The sequence below is a fragment of the Nerophis lumbriciformis genome, linkage group LG04 (assembly GCF_033978685.3).
Source record: "Nerophis lumbriciformis linkage group LG04, RoL_Nlum_v2.1, whole genome shotgun sequence".
Taxonomy (NCBI): Eukaryota; Metazoa; Chordata; class Actinopteri; order Syngnathiformes; family Syngnathidae; genus Nerophis; species Nerophis lumbriciformis.
This window is the reverse complement of record NC_084551.2, coordinates 47,185,419-47,207,251: the sequence shown is the minus strand read 5'-3', so window position 1 is coordinate 47,207,251 and position 21,833 is coordinate 47,185,419. Positions and strand designations below refer to the sequence as shown.

The 21,833-nt window shown below is 42.9% G+C and overlaps 1 protein-coding gene across 8 annotated transcripts in view; it reads right to left on the bottom strand.

Annotated features, from left to right (window-relative positions):
* The window catches only part of nek10 (NIMA-related kinase 10), a 90,169-nt gene that overhangs the window by 54,968 nt on the left and 13,368 nt on the right, over window positions 1–21,833 (bottom strand). For all 8 annotated transcript variants that reach the window (XM_072913032.1, XM_072913034.1, XM_072913033.1 and 5 more), the window contains exons 7-9: window positions 18,243–18,284; window positions 18,088–18,166; window positions 17,942–18,009 (exon numbers count right to left, since the gene is read on the bottom strand). In XM_072913032.1, the coding sequence (XP_072769133.1) occupies window positions 17,942–18,009; window positions 18,088–18,166; window positions 18,243–18,284 (189 nt within the window). The remainder of the gene's footprint in view (window positions 1–17,941; window positions 18,010–18,087; window positions 18,167–18,242; window positions 18,285–21,833) is intronic.

Sequence of the window (21,833 nt, the reverse complement as noted above, 5' to 3'; positions counted from 1 at the left end):
GATTGTCACACACACACTAGGTGTAATGAAATTTGTCCTCTGCATTTGACCCATCCCCTTGATCACCCCCTGGGAGGTGAGGGGAGCAGTGGGCAGCAGCGGCGCCGCGCCTGGGAATCATTTTTGGTGATTTAACCCCCAATTCCAACCCTTGATGCTGAGTGCCAAGCAGGGAAGAATGCTGGTATGCACTTTTAAACATAACCCGTTAACTGCTGCCAATCAAATGGTGAATAAGATACTCTTTAGGGTTCATGTTTGTAAATCTGACTGTGATGAAGTCAATGCCTCACTGGTTCATTCATAGTTGTGATGCCTTCAGTGACAATCTACAATGTAAATAGTCATGAAAATAAAGAAAACACATTGAATGAGGAGAGGGTGTGTCCAAACTTTTGGCCACAAGTTTACATAATGTCATGGCTGTCTTGAGTTTCCAATACTCTTATTTTTTTGTGATAGAGTAAATGGAGCACATACTTGTTTGTCACAAAAAACATTCATGAAGTTTGGTTCTTTTATGAATTTATTATGGGTCTACTGAAAATGTGACCAAATCTTCTGGGTCAAAAGTATACATACAGCAATGTTAATATTTAGTTACATGTCCCTTGGTAAGTTTCACTGCAATAAGGCGCTTTTGGTGGCCATCCACAAGCTGCTGGCAAGCTTCTGGTTTAATTTTTGACCACTCCTCTTGACAAAATTGGTGCAGTTCAGCTAAATTTAAGCTAAGTTTTCTGACATGGACTTGTTTCTTCAGCATTGTCCGCACGTTTAAGTCAGGACTTTGGGAAGGCCATTCTAAAACCTTCATTCTAGCCTGATTTAGCCATTCCTTTACCACTTTTGACATGTGTTTGGAGTCATTGTCCTGTTGGAACACCCAACTGTGCCCAAGGCCCAACCTCCTTTTTCGTTGTCCCATTTACTCTCTGTAAAGCACCAGTTCCTTTGGCAGCAAAACAGGTCCAGAGCATAATACTACCACCACCATGCTTGACGGTAGGAATGGTGTCCCTGGGATTAAAGGCCTCACCTTTTCTCCTCCAAACACATTGCTGGGTATTGTAGCCAAAGAGCTCAATTTCTGTTTCATCTGACCACAGAACTTTCCTCCAGAAGGTCTTATCTTTGTCCATGTGATGTCGGTGTATGTACAGGACTGTCTCAGAAAATTAGAATGTTATGATAAAGTTCCTCCTCTCTGAGCTGCCACTAGAGATGCGCGGATAGGCAATTATTTCATCCGCAACCGCATCAGAAAGTCGTCAACCATCCGCAATCCACCCGATCTAACATTTGATCAGAACCGCATCCGCCCGCACCCGCCCGTTGTTATATATCTAATATAGACGATGCAAGGCATTAGTGAGGTTATAAAGCTTTTGCCTGTTAAAGAAAGGAGACTGATCCAATGCAGCACAGACATTCGCGTGCCACGCTGTCACGACCCAGACGCACACCAGTGCGCAATCATATGGGAGCCGCGCTGAGCGCACCTCCAAGCGCGTCTCGCTGCCGGCGACGGCCGGGTATATGGGCCCGACGCTCCAGCGCCATCCATTTTCAGGGCTAGTTGATTCAGCAGGTGGGTTGTTACACACTCCTTAGCGGGTTCCAACTTCCATGGCCACCGTCCTAGCTGCTGTCTATATCAACCAGGGTGAGCCCCACCCCTTTCGTGAGCGCACTGCGCGCGGAGTGACCCCTGTTACGCGCCCCCGGCAACAGGGGTGGCGGGCAGGTAAGCTGCGCGGGCGGAGCGCGGAGTGACCCCTGTTACGAGCCCCCGGCCACGGGGGTGGCGGGCAGGTAAGCTGCTTACCTGCTGCGCGTGACGCCGGCCGCGGCGAAGGCGGACGAGGCGGGGTGTCGGTGCGGTGGGCGCGGTGGTGACCCTGGACGTGCGTCGGGCCCTTCTCGCGGATCGCCTCAGCTACGGCTCCCGGTGGGGCCCTCTCGGGGGAAGGGGCCTCGGTCCCGGACCCCGGCGAGGCGTCCCTTCTCCGCTCAGTAAAAGTGTCCATCTCTTTTTTTTCTTTTTTTTTTCTGTTGTGGCATATGCTGCAGGTGCCTGCTCGTTTTTCGTATGTGGGTAACAACATTTAACTATGTATATATATTTCCGAATTGGTTTAACTGCCACCCGCCTGAATCTATTTAAAATCTAATTTTTTTTTATTTCAACCACCCGACCCGACCCGACCCGCGGATAAAATCAAATTTTTTTTAATTTCATCCACCCGATCCGCGGATAATCCGCGGACTCCGCGGTTGTGCCCGCAAACCGCGCATCTCTAGCTGCCACCTTAACGTGGTAGAGGAGTTTGCGTGTCCCAATGATCCTAGGAGCTACGTTGTCCGGGGGCTTTATGCCCCCTGGTAGGGTCTCCCAAAACAAACTGGTCCTAGGTGAGGGATCAGACAAAGAGCAGCTCGAAGACCTCTATGAAGAAAACGAACAAGGAACCCAGATTTCCCTTGCCCGGACGCGGGTCACCGGGGCCCCCCTCTGGAGCCAGGCCCGGAGGTGGGGCACGATGGCGAGCGCCTGGTGGCCGGGCCTGTCTCCATGGGGCCCGGCCGGGCACAGCCCGAAGAGGCAACGTGGTTCCCCCCTCCAATGGGCTCACCACCCATAGCAGGGGTCATAGAGGTCGGGTGCGATGTGAGCTGGGCGGCAGCCGAGGGCAGGGCACTTGGCGGTCCGATCCTTGGCTACAGAAGCTAGCTCTTGGGACGTGGAACGTCACCTCGCTGGGGGGGAAGGAGCCTGAGCTAGTGCGCGAGGTGGAGAAGTTCCGGTTAGATATAGTCGGACTCACTTCGACGCACAGCAAGGGCTCTGGAACCAGTTCTCTCGAGAGGGGCTGGACTCTCTTCCATTCTGGCGTTGCCAGCAGTGAGAGGCGACGGGCTGGGGTGGCAATTCTTGTTTCCCCCCGGCTCAGAGCCTGCACGTTGGAGTTCAACCCGGTGGACGAGAGAGTAGCTTCCCTCCGCCTTCGGGTGGGGGAACGGGTCCTGACTGTAGACTGTAGCTTTTTGGATTCGCTCGAGGGAGTACTTGAGCGTGCTCCGCCGGGTGATTCCCTCATTCTACTGCGGGACTTCAATGCTCATGTTGGCAGCGACAATGAAACCTGGAGAGGCGTGATTGGGAAGAATGGCTGCCCGGATCTGAACCCGAGCCGTGTTTTGTTATTGGACTTTTGTGCCCATCACAGATTGTCCATAACGAACACCATGTTCAAACATAAGGGTGTCCATAAGTGCACTTGGCACCAGGACATCCTAGGCCGCAGTTCCATGATCGACTTTGTAGTTGTGTCATCGGATTTGCGGCCTCATGTTTTGGACACTCGGGTGAAGAGAGGGGCGGAGCTTTCTACCGATCACCACCTGGTGGTGAGTTGGCTGCGATGGTGGGGGAGGATGCCGGACAGACCTGGCAGGCCCAAACGCATTGTGAGGGTTTGCTGGGAACGTCTGGCAGAGTCTCCTGTCAGAGAGAGTTTCAATTCCCACCTCCGGAAGAACTTTGAACATGTCACAAGGGAGGTGCTGGACATTGAGTCCGAATGGACCATGTTCCGCGCCTCTATTGTCGAGGCGGCTGATTGGAGCTGTGGCCGCAAGGTAGTTGGTGCTAGTCGTGGCGGTAATCCTAGAACCCGTTGGTGGACACCGGCGGTGAGGGATTCCGCCAAGCTGAAGAAGGAGTCCTATCGGGTTCTTTTGGCTCATAGGACTCCTGAGGCAGTGGACAGGTACCGACAGGCCAAGCGGTGTGCGGCTTCAGCGGTCGCAGAGGCAAAAACTCGGACATGGGAGGAGTTCGGTGAGGCCATGGAAAACTATTTCCGGACGGCTTCGAAGCAATTCTGGACCACCATCCGCCGCCTCAGGAAGGGGAAGCAGTGCACTATCAACACCGTGTATGGCGAGGATGGTGTTCTGCTGACCTCGACTGCGGATGTTGTGGCTCGGGGGAGGGAATACTTTGAAGACCTCCTCAATCCCACCAACATGTCTTCCTATGAGGAAGCAGTGCCTGGGGAGTCTGTGGTGGGTGCTCCTATTTCTGGGGCTGAGGTTGCTGAGGTAGTTAAAAAGCTCCTCGGTGGCAAGGCCCCGGGGGTAGATGAGATCCGCCCGGAGTTCCTTAAGGCTCTTGATGCTGTGGGGCTGTCTTGGTTGACAAGACTCTGCAGCATCGTGTGGACATCGGGGGCGGTACCACTGGATTGGCAGACCGGGGTGGTGGTTCCTCTCTTTAAGAAGGGGAACCGGAGGGTGTGTTCTAACTATCGTGGGATCACACTCCTCAGCCTTCCCGGTAAGGTCTATTCAGGTGTACTGGAGAGGAGGCTACGCCGGATAGTCGAACCTCGGATTCAGGAGGAACAGTGTGGTTTTCGTCCTGGTCGTGGAACTGTGGACCAGCTCTATACTCTCGGCAGGGTCCTTGAGGGTGCATGGGAGTTTGCCCAACCAGTCTACATGTGTTTTGTGGACTTAGAGAAGGCATTCGACCGTGTCCCTCGGGAAGTCCTGTGGGGAGTGCTCAGAGAGTATGGGGTATCGGACTGTCTGATTGTGGCAGTCCGCTCCCTGTATGATCAGTGCCAGAGCTTGGTCCGCATTGCCGGCAGTAAGTCGAACACGTTTCCAGTGAGGGTTGGACTCCGCCAAGGCTGCCCTTTGTCATCGATTCTGTTCTTAACTTTTATGGACAGAATTTCTAGGCGCAGTCAAGGCGTTGAGGGGATCTGGTTTGGTGGCTGCAGGATTAGGTCTCTGCTTTTTGCAGATGATGTGGTCCTGATGGCTTCATCTGGCCAGGATCTTCAGCTCTCACTGGATCGGTTCGCAGCTGAGTGTGAAGCGACTGGGATGAGAATCAGCACCTCCAAGTCCGAGTCCATGGTTCTCGCTTGGAAAAGGGTGGAGTGCCATCTCCGGGTTGGGGAGGAGATCTTGCCCCAAGTGGAGGAGTTCAAGTACCTCAGAGTCTTGTTCACGAGTGAGGGAAGAGTGGATCGTGAGATCGACAGGCGGATTGGTGCGGCGTCTTCAGTAATGCGGACGCTGTATCGATCCGTTGTGGTGAAGAAGGAGCTGAGCCGGAAGGCAAAGCTCTCAATTTACCGGTCGATCTACGTTCCCATCCTCACCTATGGTCATGAGCTTTGGGTTATGACCGAAAGGACAAGATCACGGGTACAAGCGGCCGAAATGAGTTTCCTCCGCCGGGTGGTGGGGCTCTCCCTTAGAGATAGGGTGAGAAGCTCTGCCATCCGGGAGGAGCTCAAAGTAAAGCCGCTGCTCCTCCACATCGAGAGGAGCCAGATGAGGTGGTTCGGGCATCTGGTCAGGATGCCACCCGAACGCCTCCCTAGGGAGGTGTTTAGGGCACGTCCGACAGGTAGGAGGCCGCGGGGAAGACCCAGAACACGTTGGGAAGACTATGTCTCCCGGCTGGCCTGGGAACGCCTCGGGGTCCCACAGGAAGAGCTGGACGAAGTGGCTGGGGAGAGGGAAGTCTGGGCTTCCCTGCTTAGGCTGCTGCCCCCGCGACCTGACCTCGGATAAGCGGAAGAAGATGGATGGATGGATGATAAAGTTCTTTATTTTTTGTAATGCAATTAAAAAAACAAAAATTTCATACATTCTGGATTCATTACACATTAACTGAAATATTCCAAGCCTTTTATTATTTTAATATTGCTGATTATGGCATACAGCTTAAGAAAACTCAAAAATCCTATCTCAAAAAATTTGAATATTTCTTCAGACCAAGTAAAAAAAAAAATTTATAACCGCAAAACTAAATCAAACATTTGAAAATGTCAATTAATGCACTCAGTACTTGGTTGGGAATCATTTTGCACGGATTACTGCATCAATGCGGCGCGGCATAGAGGCAATCAGCCTGTGGCATTGCTGAGGTGTTATTTTTGCCCAGGATGCTTCAATAGCGGCCTTTGGCTCATTTGCATTATTGGGTCTGGTGTCTTTCAGCTTCTTCTTCACAATACCCCACAAATTCTCTATGGGGTTCAGGTCAGGGGAGTTGGCAGGCCAATCGAGGACAGTAATGCCATGGTCAGTACACCAGTTACTGGTGGTTTTGGCACTGCTGGATCATGCTGGAAAATGAAATCATCATCTCCATAGAGCTTTTCAACAGATGGAAGCATGTAGTGCTCTAAAATCTCTAGAAGTGTCTGACTTGGGCTATGGAAAAGAAGCACTGGACGGTGCAGAGTGGTCCAGAGTCCTGTTTTCAGACGAAAGCAAGTTTTGTATTTCATTTGGAAGTCAAGGCGCTAGAGTCTGGAGGAAGGCTGGAGAGGAGCAAAATCCAAGTTGCTTGAAATCCAGTGTGAAGTTCCCACAGTCAGCAATGGTTTGGGGAGCCATGTCAGCTGCTGGTGTTGGTCCACTGTGTTTCATCAAGTCCAGAGTCAGTGAAGCTGTGTACCAAGAGATTTTAGAGCACTACATGCTTCCATCTGTTGAAAAGCTCTATGGAGATGATGATTTCATTTTCCAGCATGATCTGGCACCTACCCACAGTGCCAAAACCACCAGTAACTGGTGTACTGACCATGGCATTACTGTCCTCGATTGGCCTGCCAACTCCCCTGACCTGAACCCCATAGAGAATTTGTGGGGTATTGTGAAGAAGAAGCTGAAAGACACCAGACCCAATAATGCAAATTTGCTAAAGGCCGCTATTGAAGTATCCTGGGCATCCAAAACACCTCAGCAATGCCACAGGTTGATTGCCTCCATGCCACGCCGCATTGATGCAGTAATCCGTGCAAAACTATTCCCAACCAAGTACTGAGAGCATTAATTAACATTTTCAAATGTTTGATTTTGTTTTGCTGTTATAAACATTTTTTTTTTACTTGGTCTGAGGAAATATTAAACATTTTTGAGATAGGATTTTTGAGTTTTCTTAAGCTGTATGCTGTAATCAGCAATATTAAAATAATAAAAGGTTTGCGATATTTCAGTTGATGTGTAGTGAATCCAGAATGTATGATTTTTTAATTGCATTACAGAAAATAAAGGACTTTATCACAATATTCTAATTTTCTGAGACAGTCCTGTGTGTGTGTGTGTGTGTGTGTGTGTGTGTGTGTGTGTGTGTGTGTGTGTGTGTGTGTGTGTGTATATATATATCAGTGACGTGCGGTGAGGTTCATGGCTGGTGAGGCACTGACTTCATCACAGTCAGATTTACAAACATATGAACCCTAAAGACTATCTTATTCACCATTTGATTGGCAGCAGTTAACGGGTTATGTTTAAAAGCTCATACCAGCATTCTTCCCTGCTTGGCACTCAGCATCAAGGGTTGGAATTGGGGGTTATTAAATCACCAAACATAATTCCCGGGCGCGGCGCCGCTGCTGCCCACTGCTGCCCACTGCTCCCCTCACCTCCCAGGGGGTGATCAAGGGGATGGGTCAAATGCAGAGGACAAATTTCATTACACCTAGTGTGTGTGTGACAATCATTGGTACTTTAACTTAACTTTAACTTTACACATACAAACTGTAGCACACAAAAAAGCACATTTAATTAAAAAAAACGTTATTATGGTCTTACCTTTACTTATAAAATAAGTCCATGAGCCGCTGTTGTGCTGGATTAATGCACCCCCTGACGAGAGTGTTATATCAACTAAAGCCCTCACTTCAACTTTCCACGTGCAAGATTGAATCTATTTAAAAAAGTGTAACCGAGGGTTTATAAATGTCGCCTATACTGTATGAAACTACAAAATAACAAACACGGAGGCTCCAGTTTACACGAGGACCACTTTATTTACCTTCTTTCAAAAACTTCCGCTCCACTCCAACGTGTCATCACTTCCGCTCTTAGCGCCTTCAAAATAAGAGCTCAAGGCATATACTGTATAACAGCGCAAAACAGGAACTTAACATCACAAAGAGGAAAGCCCATAAAAATAGGTTACAAAAGTTATTTAATGAGAAGCCAAAAAGTGCAAAAACAATAATGTTCGTGTTGGAGGAGTTGTGAATTAGGTACACCTGCAGTCTGCAGGTGTACCTAATGTTGTGGCCCTGCAGTCATTCACAACTCCTCCAACACGAACATTATTGTTTTTGCACTTTTTGGCTTCTTATGAAATAACTTTTTTAAATAGATTCAATCTTGCACGTGGAAAGTTTAAGTGTGGGCTTTAGTTGATATAACACTCCCATCAGGGGTTGCCGTGCATTCTACGGCAGGGGTGCAAGAGGCGAGCCTCAGCCAGTGCGTCTTTTGCAGCCGTTTTATGATCGCTCAGCACAAGAAATACTTTACACACATACAGTTGTTGACAAAATACACTGTACATTATATACCTCAGCTAACTAAACTATGGAAATGTATAATATAATTCATATAGCAATACGGTCTCACTGCACAGCAGACCAGCAGTTAGCCGAGTCCGCAATCCATGGTGAGGCACAACGCAGTGACGTGCCTCAACTGGCTGCTGTTCACCGCACCGTCTCTTCTCAGTATTTGAACGGCAAATGTGAAAATTCAGCGATTTTAAATAAAAATAATCTAAAACGGGTGAAGTTAAATGGAAAATAACTTTATAGTATAATGACTGGATACATATATCCATCCATCCATTTTCTACCGCTTATTCCCTTCGGGGTCGCGGGGGGCGCTGGAGCCTATCTCAGCTACAATCGGGCGGTAGGTGGGGTACACCCTGGACAAGTCGCCACCTCATCGCAGGGCCAACACAGATAGACAGACAACATTCACACTCACATTCACACACTAGGGCCAATTTAGTGTTGCCAATCAACCTATCCCCAGGTGCATGTCTTTGGAGGTGGGAGGAAGCCGGAGTACCCGGAGGGAACCCACGCAGTCACGGGGAGAACATGCAAACTCCACACAGAAAGATCCCGAGCCCGGGATTGAACCCAGAACTACTCAGGACCTTCGTATTGTGAGGCAGACGCACTAACCCCTCTCCCACCATGCTGCCGGATACATATAACAATTTAATAAAAATGTTTTCTTTTTACATTTTTTTTCTTCACTGATATATATATATGTATGTATGTATGTATGTATGTATGTATATATATATATGTATGTATGTATATATATATATATATATATATATATATATATGTGTGTACATATAAATCTATATGTGAAAGATCGACTTCTACCTTGTTTACTTCTGTGACACCCTCCTTAAAGTTTTGTTATCAAGCAGCTAACATGCGCCAAATATCGATAAGTGTGGAGAGTGTTTTGCCTTTTCCCATCATGCTTTGTAATGGATTCAAATGGGTGTAATTTTGAACTTTGTATGGTGGATGTAAGTTTTTTATAATGTTCACAAAGTTCAGTGAGCAGGTTGTGTAATGTGTAACAATATCTGTTGACCTTCTGTGTTGGTTGGATTATTATTTTTTGCCCCATGATTAGGTAAGGTTGTTTACATTGCGTCATACAAGTAAATGCTGCGCATACATCCATTTCGATTTCAGAGCATAATTAAAGGTCATTGACCTGAATAACCCACGTTGTCCACTAGATAGTGACGTAATAGCAGCATCAAAATGGTCAGACTATTAAAATAAATGCAATCTTCCTGTGGGTAAGATTCCTTATTAAACTTATGACGTTTTGCGGGCTAAATTGAAGACGTCGGTGGGCCTCTCTTGGCCTGCGGGCCGTAGTCTGGACACCACTGCATTAGAACAAATTATGGTAGTCATTTCCATGAGATTATTTTCTATTATAGGTGATTTGGCCCACTTACAATTAAAATAACAAAAAATAAATCTTGTTTTTCATGATCGCCATACTAATATTGTTTGTCTGGGTTGAGGTCTTACTTTGGAAATAATTTGTACCCCTTTCAGAGATCACATTTAATTCCACTTAAAACATTCACATGTTGCACAATGAGATGTAAGTAAGCATGGGAAAAAGTGTACACTCCTGTAACTTGCTATCTGTAAAACATACCTTTTTATGAGCATTTCTGTAATCTAGTAACAATATTTCATGATTATCTAAAAATTAACATTCTTAATAAATACAAGTATAATAAGCAGACATTTATTTGGAGAGTCATACAGTAACGACTTGGAATTTACACTTTATGTGTGGTGTTGGAGTTGTTTGACTTTTTGTGTGGCCATAAACGCATCAGTGTCTAAGTGCCATGAGTGTGTGTGTTGTCGCAAGTGAGAAAGAGCAAGCAGATGCTGTTGATATGACAGATGACAAAGAGTCTGTTTTGGCCTGGTTTGTACGGCAGGCAATGACCAGTTTTGCTAGATAGAAGTTTTTACTAATGTTTTTGGTGTTGTTACGGCCAGCAAACAGAATTTGCTCGATAAAGTGATTGTTGGAATCCTATCCTCCTTAGAGCTTTTCTCAAAAATGTGTGAAAATGGAAAAAGATGGAGGAAAAAAAGGCTTTTTTTTGTTTTAGTATGGTTTCTGTAGGAGGACAAACTTGACACAAACCTTCCTAATTGTTAGAAAGCCCACAGATTAATATGTTTGTATTTATGCTTCACTAATGAGAGTATTTTTCGAACGCCGTTTTGTCCTACTAATTTCGACGTTCCTTGAACTCACCGCAGTTATGTGGACTGTGACGCAGCGGTTTGTTTACATGTATAACTTTCTCCGCCGCTGCCACAAAAAGACGTGTTTTATGCCAAGCTAATCGATGCTAACATGCTATTTAGGCTAACTATGTACATATTGCATCATTATGCCTCATTTGTAGATATATTTGAGCTCATTTAATTCCCTTTACTTAAGACCTCTGTATATATTTATATTTGCATGTCTTATAACACATTATCTGTATGTAATATTGGCTGCATTTCTGATAGTTGTTTATGTGTCATGTTGTTCCAGACCACAGCAAACGTTACCCAGTTTGCAAAGATTGTAATAAATCCATTAGAAGAAGAAGACAGCCTACCGTTTCCTTTAACATGGACACACACATCTATACCTTTGGTCATTCTAAGCCAGTAATTTCCACCCTCTGAAAAGCCTCCGTTTTACTAATGTTTTCCAATGTTGTAAAAATGTGTAGAATAAATATTATATTTCAACATATCTGCACTACAAAAACTGAAATCTAAGTAAGATTAAATATCTCAAATAAGGGTGATATTTGCTTATTTTCTGTCTGATAAGATAATTCTTCTCTCTAAGCAGATTTTATGTTAAGAGTGTTTTACTTGTTTTAAGGGTTTTGGTCCTAAATGATCTCAGTAAGATATTACAGCTTGTTGCTGAGATTTTATGACCTATATTGAGTAAAACATGCTTGAAACTAGAATATCAACTGTTGCAAAGCTGTGTCATCAACACTCACAAGTATAAAACTACTTTTTTAAAGTAATAATTTCTTAATTCATGCATGAAAAAAAAAATCATGACTTTGACACAATTGTGTCTCATAATTAAAACAGATGACAGCCAAATGGACTTTGCTGTTTTATTTTCAATGAAACAATAGAAACTAAGTACTCATAAAGTAGTACAGTTGGCACAGTACAGTAAACTGACAGTTAATATTTAAACATTTAAGATGTGACATTTGTAACAATTTTGAACAGAAATAGTTCATGCACATTCAGATGAATTCTTCAAAATTACATTTAAACATTTTTTGGCCAGGGGCCGGGCTGTATATATGCGCACTAATTGACTGAAAAAGCACGCACTTGGTGCGATGATGTCATGTTATCGATGGAAAAATGCATTTTTAGACAATATGATTTGCCTGAGCGGCTAGGAGACCCCGAGAGTAACAAGCGGTTGCCTTGTTGTCTTTCCATTAAGAACAATAAATTAGTTTTTAGTATAAGTTTGCTGGTTTCAAGAAATGTAATGCAAAGTGCGTATCATTATGTCAAGATAATGGCACCAGCATTTACTTAATTTAAGAATATTTTTCAACATATCAAGAAAAGTGCACTTGTTATTAGTGAGAATATACTTATTTTAAGGTATTTTTGGTTTAATTGAGGTTAGCTAATTTAACTTGTTTTGGAAAGTCTTGATAAGCCAAATTTTCTTGTTCTATTGGCAGATAATTTTGCTTAGTTCAAATAAAGTACCCCTAATTTTTGTATATTTTTTTTCTTGTTTTTGAACACTGACTTTTTGAAGTGTGTCAGCAAAGATTTGCATCAGCCTGCGAAACATAGTGATTTTGATAGTAGGCTACGATAGACATTTACATGTGTTGCCTTCATTATAAGACTTATAAAAGGCGTTTTATCTTTTGCGGCTCCAAACAGATTGTTTTTTTTTTTTGTATTTTTGGTCCAATGTGGCTCTTTTAACATTTTGGATTACCGACCTTTCTCTGAGAGGGAACATTGTGCATAACCAGCAGCAACAACTTCAGCATGTTTGTGTCCGTCATTGTTGTTAAAGAATATGTCGACTTTCATATTATTTACCGATCGGAGGCGTAACCACTGTGACGTAATGACACGGCTCGGGAGGGCAATGGAAAATGAAAGTAGTGCAACTACTTCCCGACCAACACCGGTTCAACGTAGTTGAGTTGAGTTGAGTTGAGTTGAGTTTGAGTTTATTTCGAACATGCATGCATACAACATGATACATCACAATCTCCAGTTTCTCTTTTCAACATGTTCGAAAAGGAGTAGGAAGAAGCAGAGCTTATTTAATCCTACCCCTTTTCTTTTACATAACATGTGCTAAAACTTTTGTTCACTTCCTGTTCTCAATTTATTCACAATATACTCCATAAGTAATCACAATAAAAATAAGTAAATAAATACTAATTGGTGAATTAAGTTACATTTCATGTGATGAGATAAATAAGATTATTTTGAGAGTGAAAGAATGAAAGAATGGATGAATTAAATAAATTCAGAATGTTTATCATGGTTCTTCTTCTTTGTACTTTGTAAACACTTTAAGTTTGAAGAGTTTCTTGAAGTGGATCATATTAGTACATTGTTTGATTGCTTTGCTTAATCCATTCCATAATTTAATTCCACATACTGATATACTGAAGGTCTTAAGTGTTGCACGTGCGTACAAATGTTTTAAATTACATTTCTCTCTAAGATTATATTTCTCCTCTTTTTTTGAGAATAATTGTTGTATATTCTGGGCTAGCAGGTTATAGTTTGCTTTGTGTATAATTTTAGCTGTTTGCAAATTCACTATGTCGTGGAATTTCAGTATCTTTGATTCAATAAATAAAGGATTTGTATGTTCTCTATATCCAACATTATGTATTAATCTAACTGATCTTTTTTGTAACACCGTTAATGAATGAAGTGTACTTTTCTAATTATTTCCCCATATTTCTACACAGTAACTCAGATATGGTAACCCTAGTGAGCAGTAGAGAATATGAAGTGATTTTTTGTCTAGAACATGTTTTGCTTTATTCATTATTGACATGTTTCTTGCTACTTTATGTTGTATATTTTTTACGTGAGATTTCCAGTTCAATTTATCATCAATCATTATACCTAGAAATTTGGTTTAATTTACTCTTTCAATTTCTATTTACTCTTTCAATTTCTATTCCGTCTATTTGTATTTGTGTTTGACCAAATAGCATTATATTAGTTTTACTGAGATTCAACGATAGTCTGTTTTTGTCAAACCATCTTTTTAATTTGTTAATTTCTTCTGTTATTATTTGTAGTATCTTCTGTGTGTTCTCTCCTGAACAAAACGCTGTTGTATCATCCGCAAATAATACTAACTTTAAATCTTTTGTAACTTTACAAATGCCATTTATATAGAGATTGAATAATTTACTTAAATTCCAAACTTAATCTACTCCAGCACCAAGGTTCACTGCAGTGGAAAAGGAGTATTAGGGTGAATGCAGCCACCCAGCGGAGGAGCCATGACCGCTTCTATATACGTCATCTTCCTTATTCGGTCACTAACCAAAACTTGTGAGCATACTGTAGATAAGGGTGGGAATGTAGATAGACCAGTAAATCTTCTGGCTCAGATTTTCCTTTGCCACGACGGTCTGGTACAGCGACTCTATTATACTGTCACAGCTTGAAGAGGCCATTACTCTCGTGGTCCTGCTGATCAAGACCACATTGTCTGCAAATAGCAGCTATGAGAAGCTGAGGCACTAATCGTGTCACTTTCAACGCCTTGGCTGCATGCGCTTAGAAATTCTGTCCGTAAAAAGAATGAACGGAACGGGTTAGGTGAGGCCAATGTTGACCGTGAACAGGCGCAACTTACTGCTGACTATGCAAACCAAGCTCCTGCTCCAGTGGCACAAGGACCCAATGGCACAAATACTTGCCAACCCTCCCGAATTTTCCGGGAGATTCACGAATTTCAGTGCCTCTCCCGAAAATCTCCCGGGACAACCATTCTCCCGAATTTCTCCCGATTTCCAGCCGGACAACTATATTGGGGGCGTGCCTTAAAGGCACTGCCTAGCGTCGTCTCTCACCTGAAAAGGAGACTATTACAAACCCCGTTTTCATATGAGTTGGGAAATTGTGTTAGATGTAAATATAAACGGAATACAATGATTTGCAAATCATTTTCAACCGATATTCAGTTGAATATGCTACAAAGACAACATATTTGATGTTCAAACTGATAAAAAAAATTTTTTTTGCAAATAATCATTAACTTTAGAATTTGATGCCAGCAACACGTGACAAAGAAGTTGGGAAAGGTGGCAATAAATACTGATAAAGTTGAGGAATGCTCATCAAACACTTATTTGGAACATCCCACAGGTGAACAGGCAAATTGGGAACAGGTGGGTGCCATGATTGAGTATAAAAGTAGATTCCATGAAATGCTCAGTCATTCACAAACAGGGATGGGGCGAGGGTCACCACTTTGTCAACAAATGCGTGAGCAAATTGTTGAACAGTTTAAGAAAAACCTTTCTCAACCAGCTATTGCAAGGAATTTAGGGATTTCACCATCTACGGTCCGTAATATCATCAAAGGGTTCAGAAAATCTGGAGAAATCACTGCACATAAGCAGCTAAGCCCGTGACCTTTGATCCCTCAGGCTGTACTGCATCAACAAGCGACATTAGTGTGTAAAGGATATCACCACATGGGCTCAGGAACACTTCAGAAACCCACTGTCAGTAACTACAGTTGGTCGCTACATCTGTAAGTGCAAGTTAAAACTCTCCTATGCAAGGCGAAAACTGTTTATCAACAACACCCAGAAACGCCGTCGGCTTCGCTGGGCCTGAGCTCATCTAAGATGGACTGATACAAAGTGGGAAAGTGTTTTGTGGTCTGACGAGTCCACATTTCAAATAGTTTTTGGAAACTGTGGACGTCGTGTCCTCCGGACCAAAGAGGAAAAGAACCATCCGGATTGTTATAGGCACAAAGTTGAAAATCCAGCATCTGTGATGGTATGGGGGTGTATTAGTGCCCAAGACATGGGTAACTTACACATCTGTGAAGGCCCCATTAATGCCTTACAGGTTTTGGAACAACATATGTTGCCATCCAAGCAACGTTACCATGGACGCCCCTGCTTATTTCAGCAAGACAATGCCAAGCCACGTGTTACATCAACGTGGCTTCATAATAAAAGAGAGCGGGTACTAGACTGGCCTGCCTGTAGTCCAGACCTGTCTCCCATTGAAAATGTGTGGCGCATTATGAAGCCTAAAATACCACAACGGAGACCCCTGGACTGTTGAACAACCTAAGCTGTACATCAAGCAAGAATGGGAAAGAATTCCACCTGAGAAGCTTAAAAAGTGTGTCTCCTCAGTTCCCAAACGTTTACTGAATGTTGTTAAAAGGAAAGGCCATGTAACACAGTGGTGAACATGCCCTTTCCCAACTACTTTGGCACGTGTTGCAGCCATGAAATTCTAAGTTAATTATTATTTGCAAAAAAAAATAAAGTTTATGAGTTTGAACATGAAATATGTTGTCTTTGTAGTGCATTCAACTGAATATGGGTTGAAAAGGATTTGCAAATCATTGTATTCCGTTTATATTTACATCTAACACAATTTCCCAACTCATATGGAAATGGGGTTTGTATATACTGTATGTCTCCGTTATCCATAGATTTATCTATAACCCATAAAGTAGGCAGGCACGGAGCTATTTCTCAGCGTGTGTTTATACCAGCAACATCCGGATTCCCATCATGCATTGCTTCAAAACTACGGCAAGTAGTAAAGTCCAAAATTTCCAGCCGGACACAAATATTGGGGGCGTGCCTTAAAGGCACTGCCTTTAGCGTCGTCTCTTACCTGAAAAGGAGACTATTATATACGTCTCCGTTATCCACAGGTTTATCTATAACCCATAACACGGTGGCCAAATGGATATAGTCACTCATGAACGGTCAGAGAAGCACAAGGCGGCGGCAACGCAGTATTATGGGCCACCTCGCTAAATGGAAACCCGAGGGTGTAACATATGCCGAGACAAAGATGGCTATGCTGATAGCTGCAAGCAACATCCCGTTCTTATTTGCGGATATTTTCAACAAATCCATGAAGGATATGTTCCCGGATTCAGAGATCGCTCGCCAGTACTCAAATGGCACAACAAAGGCTACTCAAATAGTGAAAGGTAAGTGTTTTTGTTTTTTTAAGTAAGCAGCAAGTACAGTACAGTTAGTAGAACAACTGTGTTTTCATTACTGTGTACTGTACTATATATATATATATATATATATATATATATATATATATATATATATATATATATATATATATAAGAAATACTTGAATTTCAGTGAATTCTAGCTATAAATATACTCCTCCACCCGCCCACCCCGACCCCCCAATCTCCCGAATTCGGAGAGCTCAAGGTTGGCAAGTATGGCACAAGCCAGTTAGCTCTATGTGATCACGGCGCCGCTAGAATTTTTTTTTCTGCGTTAGCGTTTATTATAACAATATTGCTAATACTTGGTTAATAATTAGATCATAAGATGAAAATAAAAGTACTGTTCGGGGTTTTTGGATGTTTTTTCAGAGGGCTTTATGGGTTGCATAGAGTAGTCCTATCAGCTGTATTGTTAGCCACCTTTTACTAGCTTTATTTGAATTCAATGCTACAAAAGTCAATTTAGAGCCCGTAAATGCTGTTGTCTACTTTTACTCAAAGGTCAAATGAGTTCACTTGTTCTGCTTTTCTTCAGGCTTTCGAACACCGTTAAGATGCGAATAGAGATGTCCCATACGATATTATCGGCCGATAAATGCGTTAAAATGTAATGTCGGAAATTATCGGTATCGTTTATTTTATTATCGGTATCGTTTTTTTGTGTGGTTTTTTTTATTAAATCAACATAAAAAACACAAGATACACTTACAATTAGTGCACCAACCCAAAAAACCTCCCTCCCCCATTTACACTCATTCACACAAAAGGGTTGTTTCTTTCTGTTATTAATATTCTGGTTCCTACATTATATATCAATATATATCAATACAGTCTGCAAGGGATACAGTCCGTAAGCACACATGATTGTGCGTGCTGCTGGTCCACTAATAGTACTAACCTTTAACAGTTAATTTTACTAATTTTCATTAATTACTAGTTTCTATGTAACTGTTTTTATATTGTTTTACTTTCTTTTTTATTCAAGAAAATGTTTTTAATTTATTTATCTTATTTTATTAATTTTTAAAAAAAGTACCTTATCTTCACCATACCTGGTTGTCCAAATTAGGCATAATAATGTGTTAATTCCACGACTGCATATATCGGTTGATATCGGTATCGGTAATTAAAGAGTTGGACAATATCGGAATATCGGATATCGGCAAAAAGCCATTATCGGACATCCCTATATGCGACCCTTCTGGAAAATGAAATACATCAAAGAGAGTTTGAACACCACGCCTCCTACCGTGTGAGCGCCGCTCTCGATGACCCAGACCCTTTGGTCTTCAGCGGCTGACAGCTTCTGGAACATGTCTGCAGGGCAAATCAGCGAAGGTATGATAACAAGGGACGTATTTGTTCTGGTGTATTTATCCGTATGATGGTACTCACAGGTCATGGCGACCAGCGACCGTGCGGCTAGCTCTTGCTCGTCACACGCTAAGTACATGTCAGCCACACAGCTCATGTGCTGAACCACAGCACAGGGGAAATTAAGTGTGAAGATTTACAAAAGTGGCAAGTTTAAAAAGAAAAAGTGTGTTTACCTTGGCAAGCGAACTGACGCCTTGAAGACGATGCAGCACTTTCTGTAAGAAGAAATGATCAATCTTTTTGAATGGGGCTCTTGTATTTGATTTTTTTGATAGTAGAGTGTCAGGTAACATTAGGGGTGTCAAAAAAATGTTTTGTTTTCAAGTGAATCGCGCTTCGATTAGAAAACATATATTTAAAAAAAAATAATTAAATGTTTTAATCTGTCTTGTCCAGCCACTCAGACACATCATAGATGATCATATCTGCTGTACAGATTTACTTTAGAAAAGAGAAGTTGTCATGATCCGTTACCCGGGTCATGGCGTGATTTATCTTTTCCTGTTTTCGTCTGTTTCCCGGGTGCACCCTCTTTGGCCCACCGCCAAGTCCTCCCTCCGCCCTCCCGTGACTTTGGACTTATTCTGTTTTTTTTAGGGGAGGATTTTCTAGTTTGGGACGTCTGGTATCCGTCCCTTTGTCATGATCCGTTACCCGGGTCATGGCATGATTTATGTTTGGGAGTTCTCCTGTTTTCGTCTGTTTCCTGGGTGCACCCTCTTTCCCTGTTTACTGTCAGTTTCCAAGGGCACTGATTCTCCTCACCTGTCTTTGTTTAGCAATTAGTGTTCCCACCAGGTGTTTTGGTTAATCACTCCCCTTTATAGTTTCCTGTCACCCAGCATTAGTTGCTGGGTAAATGTTTGTGTTAGGCAACAGTTACGTTCCCCCAGTTTTTCTCCTCGCTCTAGTGATTATTCATGGACGCCTTTGACGCCAACAGCAGCGATGCCCAGGACTTGGGTGCAGGTCTCAAAGACTGCTGAGGTTCTGGCGCCAGTCTCGTCCGCCTCCTCAACGGCCACAGACATGGCCGTTCCGAGGTCGCCCGCCTCGCCAATTGCAGCGACAATCTACTCGCCGCCGCCACCTGGCTTGGCCCCGGTGGCTTCGGGGACACATGGCCTGGCGGCCCACCGCCAAGTCCTCCCTCCGCCCTCCCGTGACTTTGGACTTATTCTGTTTTTTTTAAGGGAGGTGTTTCTAGTTTGGGACGTCTGGTATCCGTCCCTTAAGGGGGGGTTTTGTCATGATCCGTTACCCGGGTCATAGCATGATTTATGTTTGGGAGTTTTCCTGTTTTCGTCTGTTTCCTGGGTGCACCCTCTTTCCCTGTTTACTGTCGGTTTCCATGGGCACTGATTCTCCTCACCTGTCTTAATTTAGCAATAAGTGTTCCCACCAGGTGTTTTGGTTAATCACTCCCCTTTATAGTTTTCTGTCACCCAGCATTAGTTGCTGGGTCAATGTTTGTGATAGGCAACCGTTACGTTCTCCCGGTTTTTCTCCTCGCTCTAGTGATTTTTGTACATACTAGCTTTCCTCGTTTTTTCACCCTTGGTGAAATTTTGGTTTTGTTTAGCTCCACGCTTGCTAGCGTCCTCAGTTTTGTATTTTCGTCCTGTGTTTAATTTATTAAAAACCTTATTTTTACCTACACCTGCTTGTCTTCTGCCTTGGAAGGAACGCTACCAGCGCAGCTATGCGCCCCCGAAGACGTAACAGAAGTGTTGGATATTTTTCTTGTTGCCTTATTTGTATTTGACTTTATTAAATGTTTGGGTAGAATTTTATTAAACAAAACCAGTTTTATTTCCAGTTTATCTATTTTATAAAGGAATGTAGTTAATCTTTGAACTGGCACCCAATGTTAGAGTATGGATTTTTAATCGAGAATCGATTCTAAATCAAATCGTTACCCCCAAGAATTGAATCGAATCGTCAGGTGCTGAAAGATTCACAGCCCTAGGTAACATTATTGTGTCCAAAAACGGCCCGCCTCTGGGTAAATCGGGGCCCAAGGCAGAATTGAATTTGGAGCCCGCCCTCACTACAAAATATTTTCACTTTTATTGAGGTGAAATTTAAAAAAAAATTGTTTTACTTGATTTTCATTTGACGCGAGTTTTGCACTAAAACACATTGAAGTAATTGTTCAATAATTATTGTTTCTGGTGGGAAATGACAAATTTAACATATTCAAAACAGGGAGACGAGATAATGTCTAACGAAATGTGCCATTACATTGTAAGTAGAGATGTCCGGTAATGGCTTTTTTGCCGATATCCAATATTCCGATATTGTCGAACTCTTAATTACCGATTCCGATATCAACCGATACCGATATATACAGTCGTGGAATTAACACATTATTATACCTAATTTTGTTGTGATGCCCCTCTGGATGCATTAAACAATGTAACTTTACCATGAATTGATTAACGTGGACCCCGACTTAAACAAGTTGAAAAACTTATTCGGGTGTTACCATTTAGTGGTGAATTGTACGGAATATGTACTGTACTGTGCAATCTACTAATACAAGTTTCAATCAATCAATCAAAAACAAGGTTTTCTAAAATAAGAGAACAACTTCAACTCCAGTTATGGAAAAAAATGCCAACATGGCACTGCCATATTTATTATTGAAATCACAAAGTGCATTATTTTTTTTAACATGCCTCAAAACAGAAGCTTGGAATTTGGGACATGCTCTCCCTGAGATAATCCTGATACCCATTACAACTATGGGAAATACTATACTTTGACTTTCACAAAGTGCATTATTTTTCTTTTTTTTTTAATCATGCCTCAAAACAACAGCTACAAAAACAATGAAGGGACACAGCTTCAGTCCAGAGTATACTAGAGCATACTTGCCACCTCAACCCCCCATCTCCGAATTCGGGAGATGGGGGGTTGAGGTGGGGAGGCGGGGTTTGGTGGTAGCGGGGGTGTATATTGTAGCGTCCCGGAAGAGTTAGTGCTACAAGGGGTTCTGGGTATTTGTTCTGTTGTGTTTATGTTGTGTTACGGTGCGGATGTTCTCCCGAAATGTGTTTGTCATTCTTGTTTGGTGTGGGTTCACAGTGTGGCGCATATTTGTAACAGTGTTAAAGTTGTTTATACTGCCACCCTCAGTGTGACCTGTATGGCTGTTGACCAAGTATGCTTGTGTGTGTGAAAAGCCGTAGATATTATGTGACTGGGCCGGCACGCAAAGGCAGTGCCTTTAAGGTTTATTGCCGCTCTGTACTTCTCCCTTTGTCCGTGTACACAGCGGCGTTTTAAATAGTCATAAATTGTACTTTTTGAAACCGAAACTGATCATTTCCGATATTACATTTTAAAGCATTTATCGGCCGATAATATCGGCAGTCCGATATTATCGGACATCCCTAATTGTAACCTCGATTTGCGCACCCCCGTTTTTGCAAACTTTTTGCTCGAGCCAAGTGTGCCTCTGTGTGCGAACCGTGTACAAATTAATTCCTTTTGTGTCCCGCTGGCAGCCACTTTGTACATATTAAAGAGATAAAGGAAGCTGGCTTCATATCAATAATTGTGACAAGATCTAACTTTTCTGAAAAACGAGGCCGAAGCGGACCTATATCACAGCGTAGAAGACACAACCTATTGTACAGCGGCACCTCTTCCAAGAGCACACACACATGGCATCTCCCCCCCCCCGCGTCTGCTTCTTTCTCTCTTGTCTCATGTCAGCTGCTCTTTTGCCGATGACATTAAAAGTGGATTTTACTTTT